This window comes from Bufo bufo, chromosome 9 (genome assembly GCF_905171765.1).
Source record: "Bufo bufo chromosome 9, aBufBuf1.1, whole genome shotgun sequence".
NCBI lineage: Eukaryota > Metazoa > Chordata > Amphibia > Anura > Bufonidae > Bufo > Bufo bufo.
In genome coordinates, this window is record NC_053397.1 from 128,951,142 (window position 1) to 128,968,750 (window position 17,609).

The 17,609-nt window shown below is 43.9% G+C and overlaps 1 protein-coding gene across 3 annotated transcripts in view; it reads left to right on the forward strand.

Annotated features, from left to right (window-relative positions):
- Nucleotides 1–17,609, forward strand: part of LOC120978679 (L-selectin-like) — an 869,073-nt gene that overhangs the window by 437,853 nt on the left and 413,611 nt on the right. For all 3 annotated transcript variants that reach the window (XM_040406944.1, XM_040406945.1, XM_040406946.1), the window contains exon 3: nucleotides 7,167–7,550. In XM_040406944.1, coding sequence (XP_040262878.1) covers nucleotides 7,167–7,550 — 384 coding nt within the window. The remainder of the gene's footprint in view (nucleotides 1–7,166; nucleotides 7,551–17,609) is intronic.

A 17,609-nucleotide genomic window follows, 5' to 3' on the forward strand; every position in this document is an offset into this window, starting at 1 on the left:
TTCTTCCCCTCCAATAATGTAATTACTCTCCCCCCAGTCCCTAGTTTAAACACTCCTCCAACCTTCTAGCCATCTTCTCCTCCAAAAACAGCTGCACCTTCCCCACCGAGGTACAGCCCATCCCTATGATAAAGCCTGTAGCCAACAGAAAAGTCGGCCCAGTTCTCCAGGAACCTAAACCCTTACTTGGCTCATGGTACAGGTATTATTTCAGAAAACACTACCTTTGAGGTCCTTGCCCTAAGCTTGTGACCTAAATCTCCCAAGAGCAGTGTGTTTTTAAACATTCTGTTTTCGCCAACGCCGTCAACCATGCATTTACCCAAAGCTATGTACCATATGTTAGTGCCACTCTGACATTATTTGCTGTCATTGCATTCAAGAGCTTAGGGAGAGGGGAGAGAAAAAGCAAAAATGCATTAAATATTGGAGGCTTAGTAGACAAGGGGGTGTTATATGCAAATTTTAAGGACAATTGGAGCAACTTTGAACTGCTGCTCCTCCCAATTAAAGGGAGAATTCTTTTCAGGCTCATTTAGAACATGCTATTCTTCTGAAAATTAACAGTTGTCCATTATATAAATACAGGCAGGGATTATGCCCCCATTAAGGCATAATTTTTTATTGCTTGCAGAAAACAAGCCATTCTGTCTTCTGACAATTAACACTTGTGCGTGCAGGCTCAGACTGGCCCACAGGGGAATAGGTAAATCCCCCGGTGAGCACCTGAGTAAGGTGAGCCCCTAGTCCCACAATCCCTGCACAAGTAGCACATGACACAGTAGACTGACTGAACTAGATATGGATAGGTAGCGTACAGCATCTCAATTAGCCTTTTCGTCGGTGTCCCATGGTCGCAGAACAGCTGAGATATGTCCAGCTCTCAACTGTCTCTGTATATTTAGAAATGCTCCCTGCTTCACCATTCACCTACCGGAGCTTTCCAGCAAGCAAGATGCGATCACACATACATAGCGCAGCTGGGCTGTGTAGGAGTGTGTAGACCGTGAATCATCCTGTGCTCCTACACAGGACAGCATCATATTGTATTTGTGACTGCATTGCAACTGCTGGGGGTGCAGGAGGTGCTCCGATCATCAGGGAATACTTAGGTGAGTAGATAGTGTTTCTTTTTTTTTTTTATAAAAGGGAGGCACTGCGGATAGTGGCCATACATATTGTGAAGGGGCACAATGTGGGCATAACAACTATGAGGTGGTACAATGTGTGCAAAATTACTAAGGGGGGGCATAATTACTATGTGGGGGCACTAAGGGCACTGGGCTGGATAAGGGGTGTATGATGTAGCCATTTGGCAAATTAAGAGGCATGACTAAGTGTTAAAAACTTTGCTGTGGCTCGCACCTCTGATTTTCAAAAGTTCCAGAGGTATGGAATCAGTATTCTTTGATCAGTAATCCCAGCCATAAGGCTACTATTTCAAAGAGTGGCCACTGCATAGCAAATTTAGAACCAAGATATGACCATTGTGAGAACAAAAACCTGAAGTTCTTACAGTCTACAAATTAATTTAGCGCTATCTACTTGCTCACTAATGGTTGGTGGACTATGGGTTTTTGTCGCAGAGTGGCTGCATCTTGGCTTGGCTATGGGGGTCACCATGTCATGTAGAATGTCATGTATAAAACAACCAGCACTAGCAAGTGATGTGGGAACAACTCCTATGCTTGCATCGTGCAACGGTGATTTGCATTAAAAAACTAAACTCCCAGCAGGTCTTTGTTAAATAGAAAATTATTTTTTTTTCACAGTAAATACCTAGTTTTCTTTGGGGAATGGCTTAGGGCAGTGGTGGCACACCTATGGAACGAGTCTATAGCGTGCCAATATGCCTTAGACTTTTCCTGCCATTCATCAGTGCAGGGCACACTATGAACAGCACAGGTAGTGCACTGAATGCAGGCAGGCTATTTTAGCTAAATGATAAAGTACATGGAAGATATACTATATTGGACTAGTATTCAGGTTAAAATTTAGTGTTGGCACTTTGCGATAAATAAGTGGGTTTTAGGTTGCAGTTTGGGCACTCTAAAAGGTTTGACATCAATGGCTTAGGGGGTGCTGTCCATGGGCGTAGGTAGCGGGGGGGGGGGACGGATCCCCCCCAGGAAATAATGCGGGGGGGACAGGTATGGTCAAATCCCCCCCAGCGGCAGCGGGGCAATGTGTGCGGCGACGGCAGGGCAGGCACTGAGATGAGCGCTTCCATTGTGGAAGCGAAGCGCTCATCTCCATAGTGATCTGTTTGTATCGCCGTCCTCAGGACAGCGATACAAACAGAAGGCTGCGGAGGAGCAGGGCAAGGAGGTGTCTCCCTTTCCTGTTCCTCTGATAGGCTGCCGGCACTACTAGGCCGGCAGCCTATCAGAGGCCGGCGTAGGCGGCGCGATGATGTCATCGCGCCGCCTGAGTCGTACAGCGCTGGAGTCGGGACACAGTGACAGGCCGGAAGAGGCCTGCATCGCATCGCTCCAAAGAGGTAAGTATGTGTTATTTTTTTTTTTTAATATATACAATACTTTGCTTTACTGGCACATGATTGGGGGGGGGGCTATTACTGGCACTTGATTGGGGGGGCTATTACTGGCACTTGATTGGGGGGCTATTACTGGCACTTGATTGGGGGGCTATTACTGGCAATTGATTGGGGGGGCTATTACTGGCACTTGATTGGGGGGCTATTACTGGCACTTGATTGGGGGGGCTATTACTGGCACTTGATTGGGTGGGCTATTACTGGCACTTGATAGGGGGGGCTATTACTGGCACTTGATTGGGGGGCTATTACTGGCACTTGATTGGGGGGCTATTACTGGCACTTGATTGGGGGGCTATTACTGCCACTTGATTGGGGGGCTATTACTGCCACTTGATTGGGGGGGCTATTACTGCCACTTGATTGGGGGGGCTATTACTGGTACTTGATTGGGGGGGCTATTACTGGCACTTTATTGGGGGGCTATTACTGGCACATGATTGGGAGGGCTATTACTGGCACATGATTGGGGGGGCTATTACTGGCACATGATTTTGGGGGGGCTATTACTGGCACATGATTGGGGCGGCTATTACTAGCACATGATTGGGGGGCTATTACTGACACTTGATTGGGGGGCTTTTACTGGCACTTGATTGGGGGGGCTGTTACTGGCAAATGATGGGGGGGTTGTTACTGGCACATGATTGGGGGGGGCTGTTATTACTGGCACATGATTGGGGGGGCTGTTATTACTGGCACATGATTGGGGGGCTGTTATTACTGGCACATGATTGGGGGGGCTGTTATTACTGGGACATGATTGGGGGGGCTGTTATTACTGGCACATGATTGGGGGGGCTGTTTTTACTGGCACATGATTGGGGGGGCTGTTTTTACTGGCACATGATTGGGGGGCTGTTATTATTGGCTGATGAGAGGCACTGGGGGGCTGATAAGAGGCACTGGGGGGTTGATGAGAGGCACTGGGGCTCTTATCTGAGGTCTGATTGGGGGTCATTAATATTGGGGTCTGAGCTGAGGTGTGATTTGAGGTCTTATTAACATTGGGGATCTTATTGGGGCTGTTAGCTGAGGTCTGATTAACATTGGGGGTCTGATTGGTGGTCTGACCTGAGGTGTAATGAAAAATATTTTTTTCTTATTGTGCCCACTTCCAGCCCGGAGCCCAGCTGCCCAGAGCACTGATCCAGAGCAGCTTGGAGAAAAAGGCCTCACAGTCTCCCACACTCCTGCCCGGCCAAGCCAGCCAGCACCCCTGAGGCCAAGCTAGCCAGCACCCCTGAGTCTTCAGAACTGTAAGTGTGTGTGTGTGTGGGGGGGGGGGGGGGGGGGGCGGGTTCACACACACACACACACGCACTTAAAATTTAACGATATAAACAACTCGCAGTTTAGTGAATAAGAGTATACCCGGCGAGCAAAAATGCTGTCCCCCCCCAGATTTTTTGGGGTTCCTACATCCATGGTGCTGTCTCACTTTCTCCTCTTGCTTGCAGCCTGATAGGCTCCTTATTTTCTAAATCCTCTTCTCAAAATATACCCAACTACATAAGGTAAGAGCAGTGAGAGCTACTACTACGTTAAGAGCAGTGAGACCATGGAACTCTCTGCCTGAGGAGGTGGTGATGGGGAATTCACTAAAAGAGTTCAAGAGAGGCCTGGATGTATTTCTGGAGTGTAATAATATTACAGGCTATAGTTACTAGAGATGGGTTGTTTTCTGCCTGGATTGCATCTGGATTGCATCTCCTAGCAACTGCCAGTGAAAAACGCATTGCATCTGGATTGCATCCAGACGCCTTCCATTTTTCACGCATCTCCATTAACCCCTTCCCGACACATGACGTAATAGTACTTTAATGCGGCAGGTGACTTGCCGCATTTTAACGTACTATTACGTCATGGTGATTGGGTGGGCAGTCACTGATACCTGGGGCCCTGTTATATCTGCCCACATCGTTGTAAAAGCCAATGCCGGCGGATTAACCCCTTCTATGCCGCGGTCAGCGCTGGGTCAGTGAGGGAGACCATCCGATCCCCACGCTGCTATGGAGGGGACCCGATGTGTGAGAAGGCAGCCCGATACCTTGCAGAGGCTTCCCAATGTCTTGCAAGGTATCAGGACCTGCCTTCTACGGAGGCCAAGGAGATCGAGCCCCAGGCTGGGTCTCCTAGGCAACGTGTTAGGGTATTACTCAGTGTAATACCCTAACAGGCAATGCATTACAATACAGATGTATTGTAAAACATTGCAGAGGGGATCAGACCCCCCAAAGTTGAAGTCCCAGAGTGGGACAAAAATAAAGTTTGAAAACAAAGTTTCAAGTAAAAAAAGAAAAAAAACACCCCTTACTTCTGATTTTATAATAAAAAATAGAAAAAAAAACACATATTAGGTATTGCCGTGTCTGTAACGACCAGCTCTATAAATATATCCCATAATATACCCCATCTGATAAACAAAAAATAAATAAATAAACTGTGTCAAAAAGTCTTTTTGTCACCTTACATCACAAAAAGTCCAACATTAAGCGATCAAAAATGCATATGCCCCCCAAAATAGTACCAATAAAACAGTCACCTCATCCTACAAAAAATTTGACCTTACCAAATAAGACAATCGGCCAAAAAAGAAAAAAGCTATGGCTCTCAGACTATGGAGACACTAAAACATTATTTTTGTTTTATTTCAAAAATGCTATTATTGTGTAAAATTTAAATAAATAAGAAAAAGTATACATATTAGGTATTGCCATGTCCGTAACGACCTGCTCTATATAAATATCACTTGACCTAACCCCTCAGTTGAACGCTGTAAAAATAAATAAATAAAAACTGTGCCAAAACAACCAATTTTTTGGTCACCTTGCCCCATAAAGTGTAAAAAATTCATATGTAGCCAAAAATGGGACCAATAAAAATATCACCTCTTCCTGCAATAAACGAGCCCCTACACAAGACGAGCGGCAGAAAAATAAAAAAACATAGCGTTCAGAAAATGGAAACACAAAAACATATTTTTTTTCAAAAATGCTTTATTATGTAAAACTGAAACAAACAAACAAAGTAGATATATTTTATATAATTCTGTCTGTAACAACCTGCTCTATAAAAATAGCACATGGTCTTACCTGTCAAATGAACATTGTAAAAAATAAAAACTGGGCCAAAACAGCTATTTTTTTTGTTACCTTGCCTCACAAAAAATGTCATACAGAACGATAAAAAGTCATATGTACGCCAAAATAGTCACCTTATCCTGTAGTTTTCAAAATGGGGTCACTTTTTTGGAGTTTCTACTGTAGGGGTTTATCAGGAGGGCTTCAAATGGGACATGGTGTCTAAAAACCAGTCCAGCAAAATGTGCATTCCAAAAACCATACGGCGCTCCTTTTCTTCTGCGCCCTGCCCTGTGCCCATACAGCAGTTTACGACCACATATGGGGTGTTTTTGTTAACCGCAGAATCAGGGTAATAAATATTACGTTTTGTTTGGCTGTTAACCCTCGATGTGTTAAAGAAAAAATGGATTAAAATGGAAAATCTGCCAAAAAAGTGACATTTTGAAATTTAATTCTTGTGGAATACCTAAAGGGTTAACAAAGTTTGTAAAATCAGTTTTGAGTAATTGAGGGGTGTAGTTTCTACAATGCGGTAATTTATGGGGGATTTCTACAATGTAAGCCCCACAAAGTGACTTCAGACCTGAACTGGTCCTTAAAAAGATGGTTTTGGAAATTTCTTAAAAATTTTAAGAATTGCTTCTAAAATTCTAAAGCTTCTAACGTACTAAAAAATAAAATGACATTTACAAAATGATGCCAACATAAAATAGACATATTGGGAATGTTAAGTAATAAATATTTTATGAGGTATCACTTTCTGTTTTAAAAGCAGAGAAATTGAAATTTAGAAAATTGCTATTTTTTCCAAACTTTTGCTAAATTAGGGATTTTTTTCATAAATGAAGATCAAATATATTGACTCAAATTTATGATTGTCATGAAGTACAATATGTCAGAAGAAAACAATCTCAGAATGGCTTGGATAAGTAAAAGTGTTCCAAAGTTATTACCACATAAAATGACACGTCAGATTTGCAAAAAATGGCCTGGGCAGGAGGGTGAAAACTGACCCGGGGCAGAAGGGGTTAATTTGTACAGGGGCAAAGGCTATGTGAAAAATTCACAGTGTAGAACATGCGGTATAAAACAAACATGATGGAGACAGGAATAAAAGAGCTCTTATCGGCCTGTAAGATTTCAGCAAAACGTCTGTTCCTGCCGTCTTTCAGGGAAATCTAAAAAGGGCATTTTTATACATGTATGTAATTATTTTTTATATGTTTTGAGGTTTAGTGTCCCTTTAAATGTAAAAATAACACAATATGATATAGCTTTCCCAAAAAAGCAAAAATAAACCCAGTGCAACAGCACTAAAGAGATCACCTTGTCATTGGCAGACAGGAACAAATAATGTTGTACAAAATGTATTTGTGTTTGCAGAGTGCTGTCGCATTGTTTGTTTGTTTTTTTTCCTGCTCTAGAACATGTTACCTGCAGATTGCAATGAAATTGATGTTTACAGGTCCTCTTTAAATACTTTCAGAAAAATTAATATTTTAATAACATCTACTGTGTTACAGGGACATTGATGTTTTCTGTTAATTGTTGGACCTATCACTACTCAGAAGAGACCATGCAATATGAACAAGCTCGAAGGTACTGTCAGAGTAAATACACCGACTTAGTGGCAATTCAAAATAAAAAAGAGATTGAATATCTTGAAACAAACATTCCACAAAGCCCAACTTACTACTGGATAGGGATAAGGAAAATTAACAACACATGGACTTGGGTGGGAACCAACAAGACACTTACAGAAGAATCTAAAAACTGGGGTACTGGAGAACCAAATAATAGACGGCATAAAGAAGATTGTGTTGAGATATACATTAAACGTAGTAAAGATTCGGGAAAGTGGAATGATGATGCATGCTACAATAAGAAGAGAGCACTATGTTATACAGGTAAGATATGATTTTAAATTGATAATTATATACCGTAAAGGTGTTCCAGCTTTTGATTATAAATGTCACTACTTGATATTGTTACATTGTGGAATGATTGCACAGTTAAAACCACCCTATACGCTCCTTTCATCTGTATCCACTTTGAATATTATTGGTGGAGCAGGGAGAGATCTTATTCCTATACCGCCATACACTTATGACTTATTCATATAGTCAGTGTTCAGTCAGTGGTTTCCATCAGTGATTTTAAGCCAAAACTACAGTAGGTATAGTTCTAAACACATAAGGTATAAGGGAAAGATTTGCACCTGTTCTGTCTGTGGAGGCTCAAATCCTGGTTTTGACTCACAAATAATCACTGATGGAAATCACTGATCAATCCACCTTAGCTGCACATTTGTCAAGAGGTCTGCAGCCAGAACTGCTCCATTCATCATGGGAACAGGGTATTTTTACAGGTAATTTTATTGTATGAGACACATTTTATTTGTGTGTGAGTTACTAAGAGGACCCTATCACTGTGTAAAGACAGTAAAGGCGCACTATTACTGTTTAAGAGAACTAAAGTGGCACTAAATGGGCACTATTATTGTGTTGCGAACTATTAGGCCTCTTTCACACGGGCGTTGCGGGAAAAGGTGCGGGTGCGTTGCGGGAACATGCGTGATTTTTCTGCGCGAGTGCAAAACATTGTAATGCGTTTTGCACTCGCGTGAGAAAAATTGTGCATGTTTGGTACCCAAACCCGAACTTTTCACAGAAGTTCGGGCTTGGGATCGATGTTCTGTAGATTGTATTATTTTCCCTTATAACATGGTTATAAGGGAAAATAATAGCATTCTGAATACAGAATGCATAGTACAATAGCGCTGGAGGGGTTAAAAAAATAATAAAAATAATTCAACTCCCCTTAATCCACTTGCTCGCGCAGCCCGGCTTCTCTTCTGTCTCCTTCTTTGCTGATTGCAGGAAAAGGACCTGTGGTGACGTCACTCCGGTCATCACATGGTCCATCACATGATCTTTTACCATGGTGATGGATCATGTGATGGATCATGTGATGACCGGAGTGACATCACCACAGGTCCTTTTCCTGCAATCAGCAAAGAAGGAGACAGAAGAGAAGCCGGGTTGCGCGAGCAAGTGGATTAAGGTGAGTTTAATTATTTATTTTATTTTTTTAACCCCTCCAGCACTATTGTACTATGCATTCTGTATTCAGAATGCTATTGTTTTCTCTTATAACCATGTTATAAGGGAAAATAATAAAATGATCAGATCCCCATCCCGATCGTTTCCTAGCAACCCTGCGTGAAAATCACACCGCATCCGCACTTGCTTGTAGATGCTTGCGATTTTCACGCAGCACCATTCACTTCTATGGGGCCTGCGTTGCGTGGAAATCGCACAATATAGAGCATGCTGCGATTTACACGCAACGCAGAAGTGATGCGTGAAAATCAACGCTCATGTGCACAGCCCCATAGAAATGAATGGGTCAGGATTCAGTGCGGCTGCAATGCGTTCACCTCCCGCATTGCACCCGCGCGGAATACTCGCCCGTGTGAAAGGGGCCTTACTTTGTACAGACACAGTCATGTTATGTGGCCGCTGTAGTTTAAGGAGAAAGGATCTTAGTCTCCTCTCTTTCACCCTGATAACTGGCAGATGCCTTTTCTGCTCAGTCTGCTGTAGTATGAAAACTGTGGGAAAGGAAATTACACTCAGAGTCTGGAAAACTCAGAGTTTCCTATGATAGAAGGAAGGTATGGTTCCCACTTCAGTATGTTGCATTTTGGTTGGTTGCATGGCATATTATATTTTAGGACTATGCATGTTCACAAAGGTTTGTACATTTGTACATTAAAATGCAGGTTTGTACATTAAAATGCAAATAAATCCATTATCACAATAGAAGGATTAGGAGATGGAGGGGGGGGGGGCAGTGAGAGACAAACAAAGATGGTAAGTGATTTACTGTCTCATTTTAGTGCTGGATTAATGCGATTATTAAGATAAACAAAATAAGAGTCTTGCAGATCTAATACCTTATAATGGCTAACAAATATAGAAATATATAAGCAATGATTTTACATAGTAAGCTTTCAAGACAACTCCGCTCTCTGTGTCAGTTGTGCTACAAGAGTGTCTGAAGAAACAGCAATGTATATATTGTAGGAGAGTCCCCGGGATAATAATGGATGGACGATACGTGCCACCAGAGGTCCTGGCCTCGGTGGAGTAAGAACCGGATCATTGCGGCTACAGCGGCGAATGCTGCTGGCGCAGCATGTCCGGGCCGGTTCTTACTGGGAACAGGTAAAGAGCAGGGTGGGTGCCTGTTCCCCACGGCCAGCCCAGGTTTTTGGTGGAGCTGGGCCTTTTGAAGAACCCAGCCTGCTGAAGATGGGTGGTGGGGTGTGTCTTGCTGTGCTGGAGATTTTGACAGACAGGTGTTGGTCAAGGAGAGACTGGGCGCAGTACAAACTGAAGGATAGCCCTGGGACCTGTGGTGCCACTAGCCGAAAGGGCCTCCCACCTGAGGGAGACAAAGGCAGGTAGCCTAGAAGCCTGCAGGACCGGTGTGGTCCATACAGAAACAAGGTGACTCAAACCTGCTGTTTGTTTGCTATGGAAGGACTTTTTGTTCTATGCTCTATGTGGATACGCCCCTGTGTGGTCTGCACATTGCCTGTTATGCCTTTTGGTGTGAATAAAGTCACGGTGTAAGACAAAGACTGTCTGTGATTGCCTCAATACTGCCACTGCTACCGTAGCCTACCATGAGCACACACCCACAATATATTGTGACACACTGAGGGGTTGTGTCTGGTAAGGCAGGTATTTTCCTCCCAGCATGTGGAGCTGTGCTGGTTTCCAGCAAGGTGAGGTCAAAAATCGTACTGGAGTTTAAGTGCCAGTCCGGGTTTTGGCAGCATCTGGCTGTCCTTAAATAGGCAGCTGGGCTCAGCAGAGATCTCTCTGTTTTTGGGGATTTGAGGCTTTGTGCCATGCTGGAGGGATGAGAGCTGCACTCTGGGGAAACAGGCCCCCTAAAGCCTGCTGTGGACTACTGGAGGCAGAACTGCCAGCAAGGTGACTTGTGTTATATGAACTTTCCATTGTGTGTGAATTAACACCAAGACTGCAAAGTTACATGCTGTTTTGTGCAATTGCCTCAAGTGTGAATAAACACTGACGTTTTGAGTTAAGAACTTGTATTTTGCCTCTGTACTGCGCCTGCTTACCCTATCTACCAGAGTCAAAACCCCACAATTGGTGGAGGATGCGGGCAAAAGCAGTGAGACTGGCGTGAACGCCAATATTTTTGGTTTCTGCGTTTTTCAGGCAAGGATGTATGTCGTACATTAAACCAGCTGTATTACAGCCAGTGCCCCACGAAAAAATGGAGGCTGTTGTGATGGCCCTCATGGAGGCTAATCTGCAGCAGCGAGAGACAAACCTGCAGCAACACGAGGCTAATAAGCAGCAGCAGGAGAAGACTAACCAGTTGCTGCTACAACACGTGATGGCTTTGCAGACAGCAGGAGCAACCCCGAGCATCCACGATGCCCGGAAAGCAGTCCGTGCCACGATTCCTAAGATGACCCCCGCAGACGACATTGAAACCTACCTGGCGATGTATGAGAAAGTGGCCCTCAGGGAAAAGCTACCCCGTGACCAGTGGGCTGAGGTCGTCGCTCCATTCCTGGCATCCGATTCCCAGCGTGTGTGTTTCGACTTGCCGGACTGACTACCAAGCGGCTGACTACCAAAAAGTAAAGGGTGAGATTTTGGCAAGACTGGGGGGTGAATGTGTTGGTCCGGGCCCAGCAGGTACATCAGTGGGGGTTTAAGCCAACTGAGCCTGCGAGGACCCAGTATTATGACTTACTCCACCTTTTGCAAAAGTGATGATAATAGCCAATAAGTCACCCGTAGGTGGTGCTGGACATTAGCGCTGGAATTACAGTCTAAACAGCTACTGCCTGCTGGATGAATGCACTGAATAAATCGGGGACACGGAAAAAAGGGGGGGGAGAGAATGCACAGGCAGATTGTTGTGTCCACCGACTCTCTCAGTGGGAAGGTGTCGGTAAATCTACTAAAGCTGAGGACATAAAGATAGTGCTAATGTGATTCGTACCTGGAGAAGGTTCTGCCTGGTGTGCGTCCTTGTATGCGTCCTTGTATTAGTTGTGATTGCCTTTCGCAAGGCCCCGAAACGCGTAGGAAGGTTTTTTGTCCCACGGAGGCTACAGTATCTCTAGAGGTGACGTCACCGAACCGGTTCCCAGGACAACCAAAGTAACCAGCCACCTCGCACCGCGCTTGCTTCCGGCCAGGGCAGCGCTCGTGCTAAAAGGTGAGCGAGGAGGACGCGCTTATTCGAAACGAAGAAAAGAAAGAAGACCCCACAAAAGAAGGAAGGCAATCACAACTAATACAAGGACGCATACAAGGACGCACACCAGGCAGAACCTTCTCCAGGTACGAATCACATTAGCACTATCTTTATGTCCTCAGCTTTAGTAGATTTACCGACACCTTCCCACTGAGAGAGTCGGTGGACACAACAATCTGCCTGTGCATCCCCCCCCCCTTTTTTCCGTGTCCCCGATTTGTTCAGTGCATTCATCCAGCAGGCAGTAGCTGTTTAGACTGTAATTCCAGCGCTAATGTCCAGCACCACCTACGGGTGACTTATTGGCTATTATCATAACTTAACCTCAAGGAGGACAACAGCTCCTTCCCAGGACATTTAGCTGCGGTATCATCCTACTTAGGCTGATCCTTACATATCTAAACGAAGGGAGCGCAGGGAGGCCTACTTTCTTTTTTGTATATCTTTTGCAAAAGTGGTTTCAGCCTGATGTGCTGAGTCCCCCGGCTATGCTGGATAGACTATTAGCCGATATGTTCTGGAGGGCTTTGCCATAGCCTTTTTAGCACTGGATTGGTCAGGTGTCTCCTGGCAATGCCCTTGAGATGGTGGACCTGGTGGAATGCTATGAAGCTACCAGGAATCTAAAGGAGGGTTCTGTCAGGAGGGGGGGGGGGCGGCAAACCCCGGAAATCTCCACCCCAGGCCCGGAGATTTGAACAGATAAAACCCGCCCGGGATATACTCACGGCGGACCTGGCTCCGATAGTCTGCTGGCGGTGTCAGGAGCCTGGCCATGTAAGGGCTGACTGTCCCCATCGGGTTGAGCCCATGGACACTAACTATGGCTACCGTCAGTCGCTATATGTCAGGAGGCTGTGTGCAACAGGTACCCCAGAGTCTCTAGATCACTTGTGCCAGGTGGAAGTGGGAGACACTATTGTTGAGAATGAATATTCGAATAGCGAATTTTTATCGCGAATATCGCCACTTCGAGAATTCACGAATATTTAGAATATACTGCTATATATTCGTTATATCGAATATTCAGCATTTTTTTTCATCTCAACACATGAATCCTCTGTACTTCTTGCTTGTAGGCCAATGAGAAGGAAGCAAAGTCAAGTTCACAACAATACTTAGTGCACCAATCATTAATCTGTAGTCAGACCTGCTAAAATGTGAAGTTGCACGTAGTGCGAAAAAATATTCTAATCACTGCCGATTATCGCACTCGCGAATATATTGGAGCATTTGACTCTATATGCATATAAAGCTATTCTAATGTTCTGCCGTGCCAACCATTTTCTCCAGTCTCAGGAAACTTATACCAGCTTGAAAAATTTTGCCAAAGTGACCCACGCCTGATTTCACGTTCTACATTGCTGCTTTTTCGCATTCAATAAAATTATCTTGAATTCTCGAAATTCACAAATATATGACAAATATTCTACAAAATATATGTGAAATATCGTGAATTCGAATATAGCCCCTGCCGCTAATCACTAGGAGACACTCCAGCGGAGGCTCTGCTGGACTCGGGTAGTCTGGTGACCCTAGTAAGGGCTACCCTGGTGCGGTCCACTGAATATACTGGCCGGAAAGTCGTGGTGATGTGCATCCACAGGGACTTAAATGACTACCCCACCACGCTGGTGTCTCTAATCACGATGACCGGTTATGGACCCACGAGGTGGCTGTCGCCACAAATCTACATTATGAACTCATAATAGAGAGAGACTTGCTATGAGATAGTAAATGATACCCATGAGACAGGGGCAACCCTAGCAGAATGGCCCAGCTCAGGGGGGAGACCAGAACCCTGGGAACCTGAGACCGAAGGGCCAGCAGTAGGGGTGACCGCTAGTGTTGAGCGAGCATGCTCGGCCAAACTGTTGTTAGGCTCGAGCATCGCTATGCTCGGCTGCACATGCCGGTACTCGGCCGAGTACCGCATGTGCTCAAGCGCCATACTCGAATCTCCTTCCCGCATGTTTCGCGGCTGCTATGCAGCCAATAAACGTGCAGGTAACTATTGCCCTCACTGTAATGCCAGTAGCCATGTTGGCTACTGGCATTCCAGTTATGGGCTGGCTGGAACACGTCATCGGGTGCTATATAGCACCTGATGACTAATGTTCGGCTCATTTGAAGTCAGGGAGAGCTGCGCTTCGGAAGGGACAGAGAGTGTAGGGAGTGTGATCGCAATTTATTTAGTAGAAAAATGTTTCAAAGATCCAAAAGTCCTTTTGATGACTATTGTGTCTGGTGGCAGGCTGGCAGTATTTTATAGCTACAGTACCAATTTTTTTCCAGCATACTTAATACTTTTATGACTTACTCCACAGGAAATACGGGATCTAGAGATGTGAGGTGATGACATATTAGTTACATTGGATGTGTGTAATCTGTATACTTCTATTGAACACCAAGGGGATATAGGTAGTTGAATGGATATTAACATCTTCCACTTACAATGAGAGAGAAGTGGAATTTTTTTTTTACGTCTTCTTGCCATCATTTTACAAGATAATTACTTTCTGTTCCAGGACACGTTTTACCAACAACGACGAAGGTCCGCGATGGGTTCAAATGCCGCACCGCTATACGCAAATAGCTATATGTCATGGGTTAAAAAGGAATACATTTATGCCAATTAATTTCTTGTTGAACATTGCATCTTTTGGCGTCGTTTCATTGACGACATTTATTGTGTGTGGCGGGGCGACATTCGGACCCTAGATTGCTTCTCCAAATATTTAAACTCTATCTGGAAGGAACTCCGATTTACAGTACACTGGGACATTGCAAAAATGTATTTCCTAGACACCTGGGTAATTAAGGACGAGAGGGGTTTGATACATACTGATCTATATGTCAAAAACACGAATAGAAATAGTTTATTACATTTCACTAGCAATCATCCCCCAGCAATGAAAAAATAATTACCCTTCTCACAATTACAGTCCGCAGGATAGTGTCAGACACCAGTACCAGGGAGACCAGTGAGGGTAAAATGTTGGAAAAATTTGAGGCACATGGTTACCCCAGAACCGTGTTAAAGGGAACCTGTCATGTGGATATTTGATTATAATCTAACTAATTATATAAAATAATTAACTACTAGAGTTGAGCGGACACCTGGATGCTCAGGTTCGACGGGTTCGGCCGAACTTCACAAAAAAGTTCGAGTTCGGGACCCGAACTTGACCCGAACTTGACCCCGAACCCCATTAAAGTCAATGGGGACCCGAACCTTTGAGCACTAAAATGGCTGTAAAAATGTAATGGAAAGGGCTAGAGGGCTGCAAATGGCATCGAAATGTGGTTAAGAGCATGGCAAGTGCTCTGCAACAAATATGGATAGGGAAATGACTTTAAATAACATAAAATAAGTAAAATAAAAAATAATAATCTTGATCTAGGAGGACGAGGTCCATATGGAGTAGGAGTTGAGGAGGCAGTGGATGTGGTGGTGTAGGTGGAAGCGGCAGTGGAGGAGGAGGTAGCCTACACTGCTTTTTGGTTTACATTTTTTTTTTTTTTTTTTTATTTGGGTACACTCAAAACATTGGGAAATATAAACTGTGATAACCCCCTCCAGTCATGCTAAACACACGTTCAGACAATACAGTGGTGGCCAAAAGTTTTGAGAATTACATAAATATTGGAAATTGGAAAAGTTGCTGCTTAAGTTTTTATAATAGCAATTTGCATATACTCCAGAATGTTATGAAGAGTGATCAGATGAATTGCATAGTCCTTCTTTTCCATGAAAATGAACTTAATCCCAAAAAAAAATTTCCATTGCATTTCATTGCTGTCATTAAAGGACCTGCTGAGATCATTTCAGTAATCGTCTTGTTAACTCAGGTGAGAATGTTGACAAGCACAAGGCTGGAGAGCATTATGTCAGGCTGATTGGGTTAAAATGGCAGACTTGACATGTTAAAAAGAGGGTGATGCTTGAAATCATTGTTCTTCCATTGTTAACCATGGTGACCTGCAAAAGAAACGCGTGCAGCCATCATTGCGTTGCATAAAAATGGCTTCACAGGCAAGGATATTGTGGCTACTAAGATTGCACCTCAATCAACAATTTATAGGATCATCAAGAACTTCAAGGAAAGAGGTTCAATTCTTGTTAACCACCTCAGCTCCCCTAGCTTAAACACCCTTAATGACCAGACCACTTTTTACAATTCTGCACTACACTACTTTCACGGTTTATTGCTCGGTCATACAACTTACCACCCAAATGAATTTTACCTCCTTTTCTTTCATTTGGTGGTATTTCATTGCTGCTGACATTTTTACTTTTTTTGTTATTAATCGAAATTGACCGAAATTTTTGCAAAAAAATGTCATTTTTTAATTTCAGTTGTAAATTTTTTCAAATAAAACTACATTTCTATATAAAATTTTCTCTAAATTTATTGTTCTACATGTCTATGATTAAAAAAAATGTAATAAGTGTATATTTATTGGTTTGCGCAAAAGTTATAGCGTTTACAAACTATGGTACAAAAATGTGAATTTCCGCATTTTGAAGCAGCTCTGACTTTCTGAGCGCCTGTCATGTTTCCTGAGGTTCTACAATGGCCAGACAGTAGAAACACCCCACAAATGCCAGGGCAGTATAAATACCCCACAAGTGACCCCATTTCGGAAAGTAGACACCCTAAGGTATTCGCTGATGGGCATAGTGAGTTCATAGAAGTTTTTATTTTTTGTCACAAGTTAGCGGAAAATGATGATTTTTTCTTTTTCTTTTTTTTCTTACAAAGTCTCATATTCCACTAACTTGTGACAAAAAATAAAAACTTCCATGAACTCACTATGCCGATCACGAAATACCTTGGGGTGTCTTCTTTCCAAAATGGGGTCACTTGTGGGGTATTTATACTGCCCTGGCATTTTAGGGGCCCTAATGCGTGAGAAGTAGTTTGAAATCCAAATGTGTAAAAAATGCCCTGTGAAATCCTAAAGGTGCTCTTTAGAATTTAGGCCCCTTTGCCCACCTAGGCTGCAAAAAAGTGTCACACATGTGGTATCGCCATACTCAGGAGAAGTAGGGCAATGTGTTTTGGGGTGTATTTTTACATATACCCATGCTGGGTGAGAGAAATATCTCTCTAAAAGACAATTTTTCCCTTTTTTTTTATACAAAGTTGTCATTTTAGAGAGATATTTCTCTCACCCAGCATGGGTATATGTAAAAAGATACCCCAAAACACATTGCCCAACTCCTGAGTACGGCGATACCAGATGTGTGTGTAATGACCGACGTCACGCACAGGGAGGATAAAAGGGAAAGCCCTGCCCAAGGGAGAGGGAAAGGTGGTGACCCCTAACTCACCTTACGGCTGGCACCTGACTGCCCTGACGTCCCTAGACGGGTTCCTCACCCATGCGGCGATCACGTGCCTAAACCCTGGCTTTCATTAAAATGAGCCCTAGATAGTGAACAGGCCGGTGGGATCGCTAGTCCGCACCACTATCACTAAGAGGGAAACACCAGGGAGAGGACAGACAAAACAGACAAACACATACACCCAGGTGGGCGATCACAATAGACCACAAAGGTCCAACAGGGATCCGGAGGGTAGCGTTCTGGACCAACTACCAGAGAACACAGCAACACAGCTCCAGAAGGTCAGAATAGATGTCCA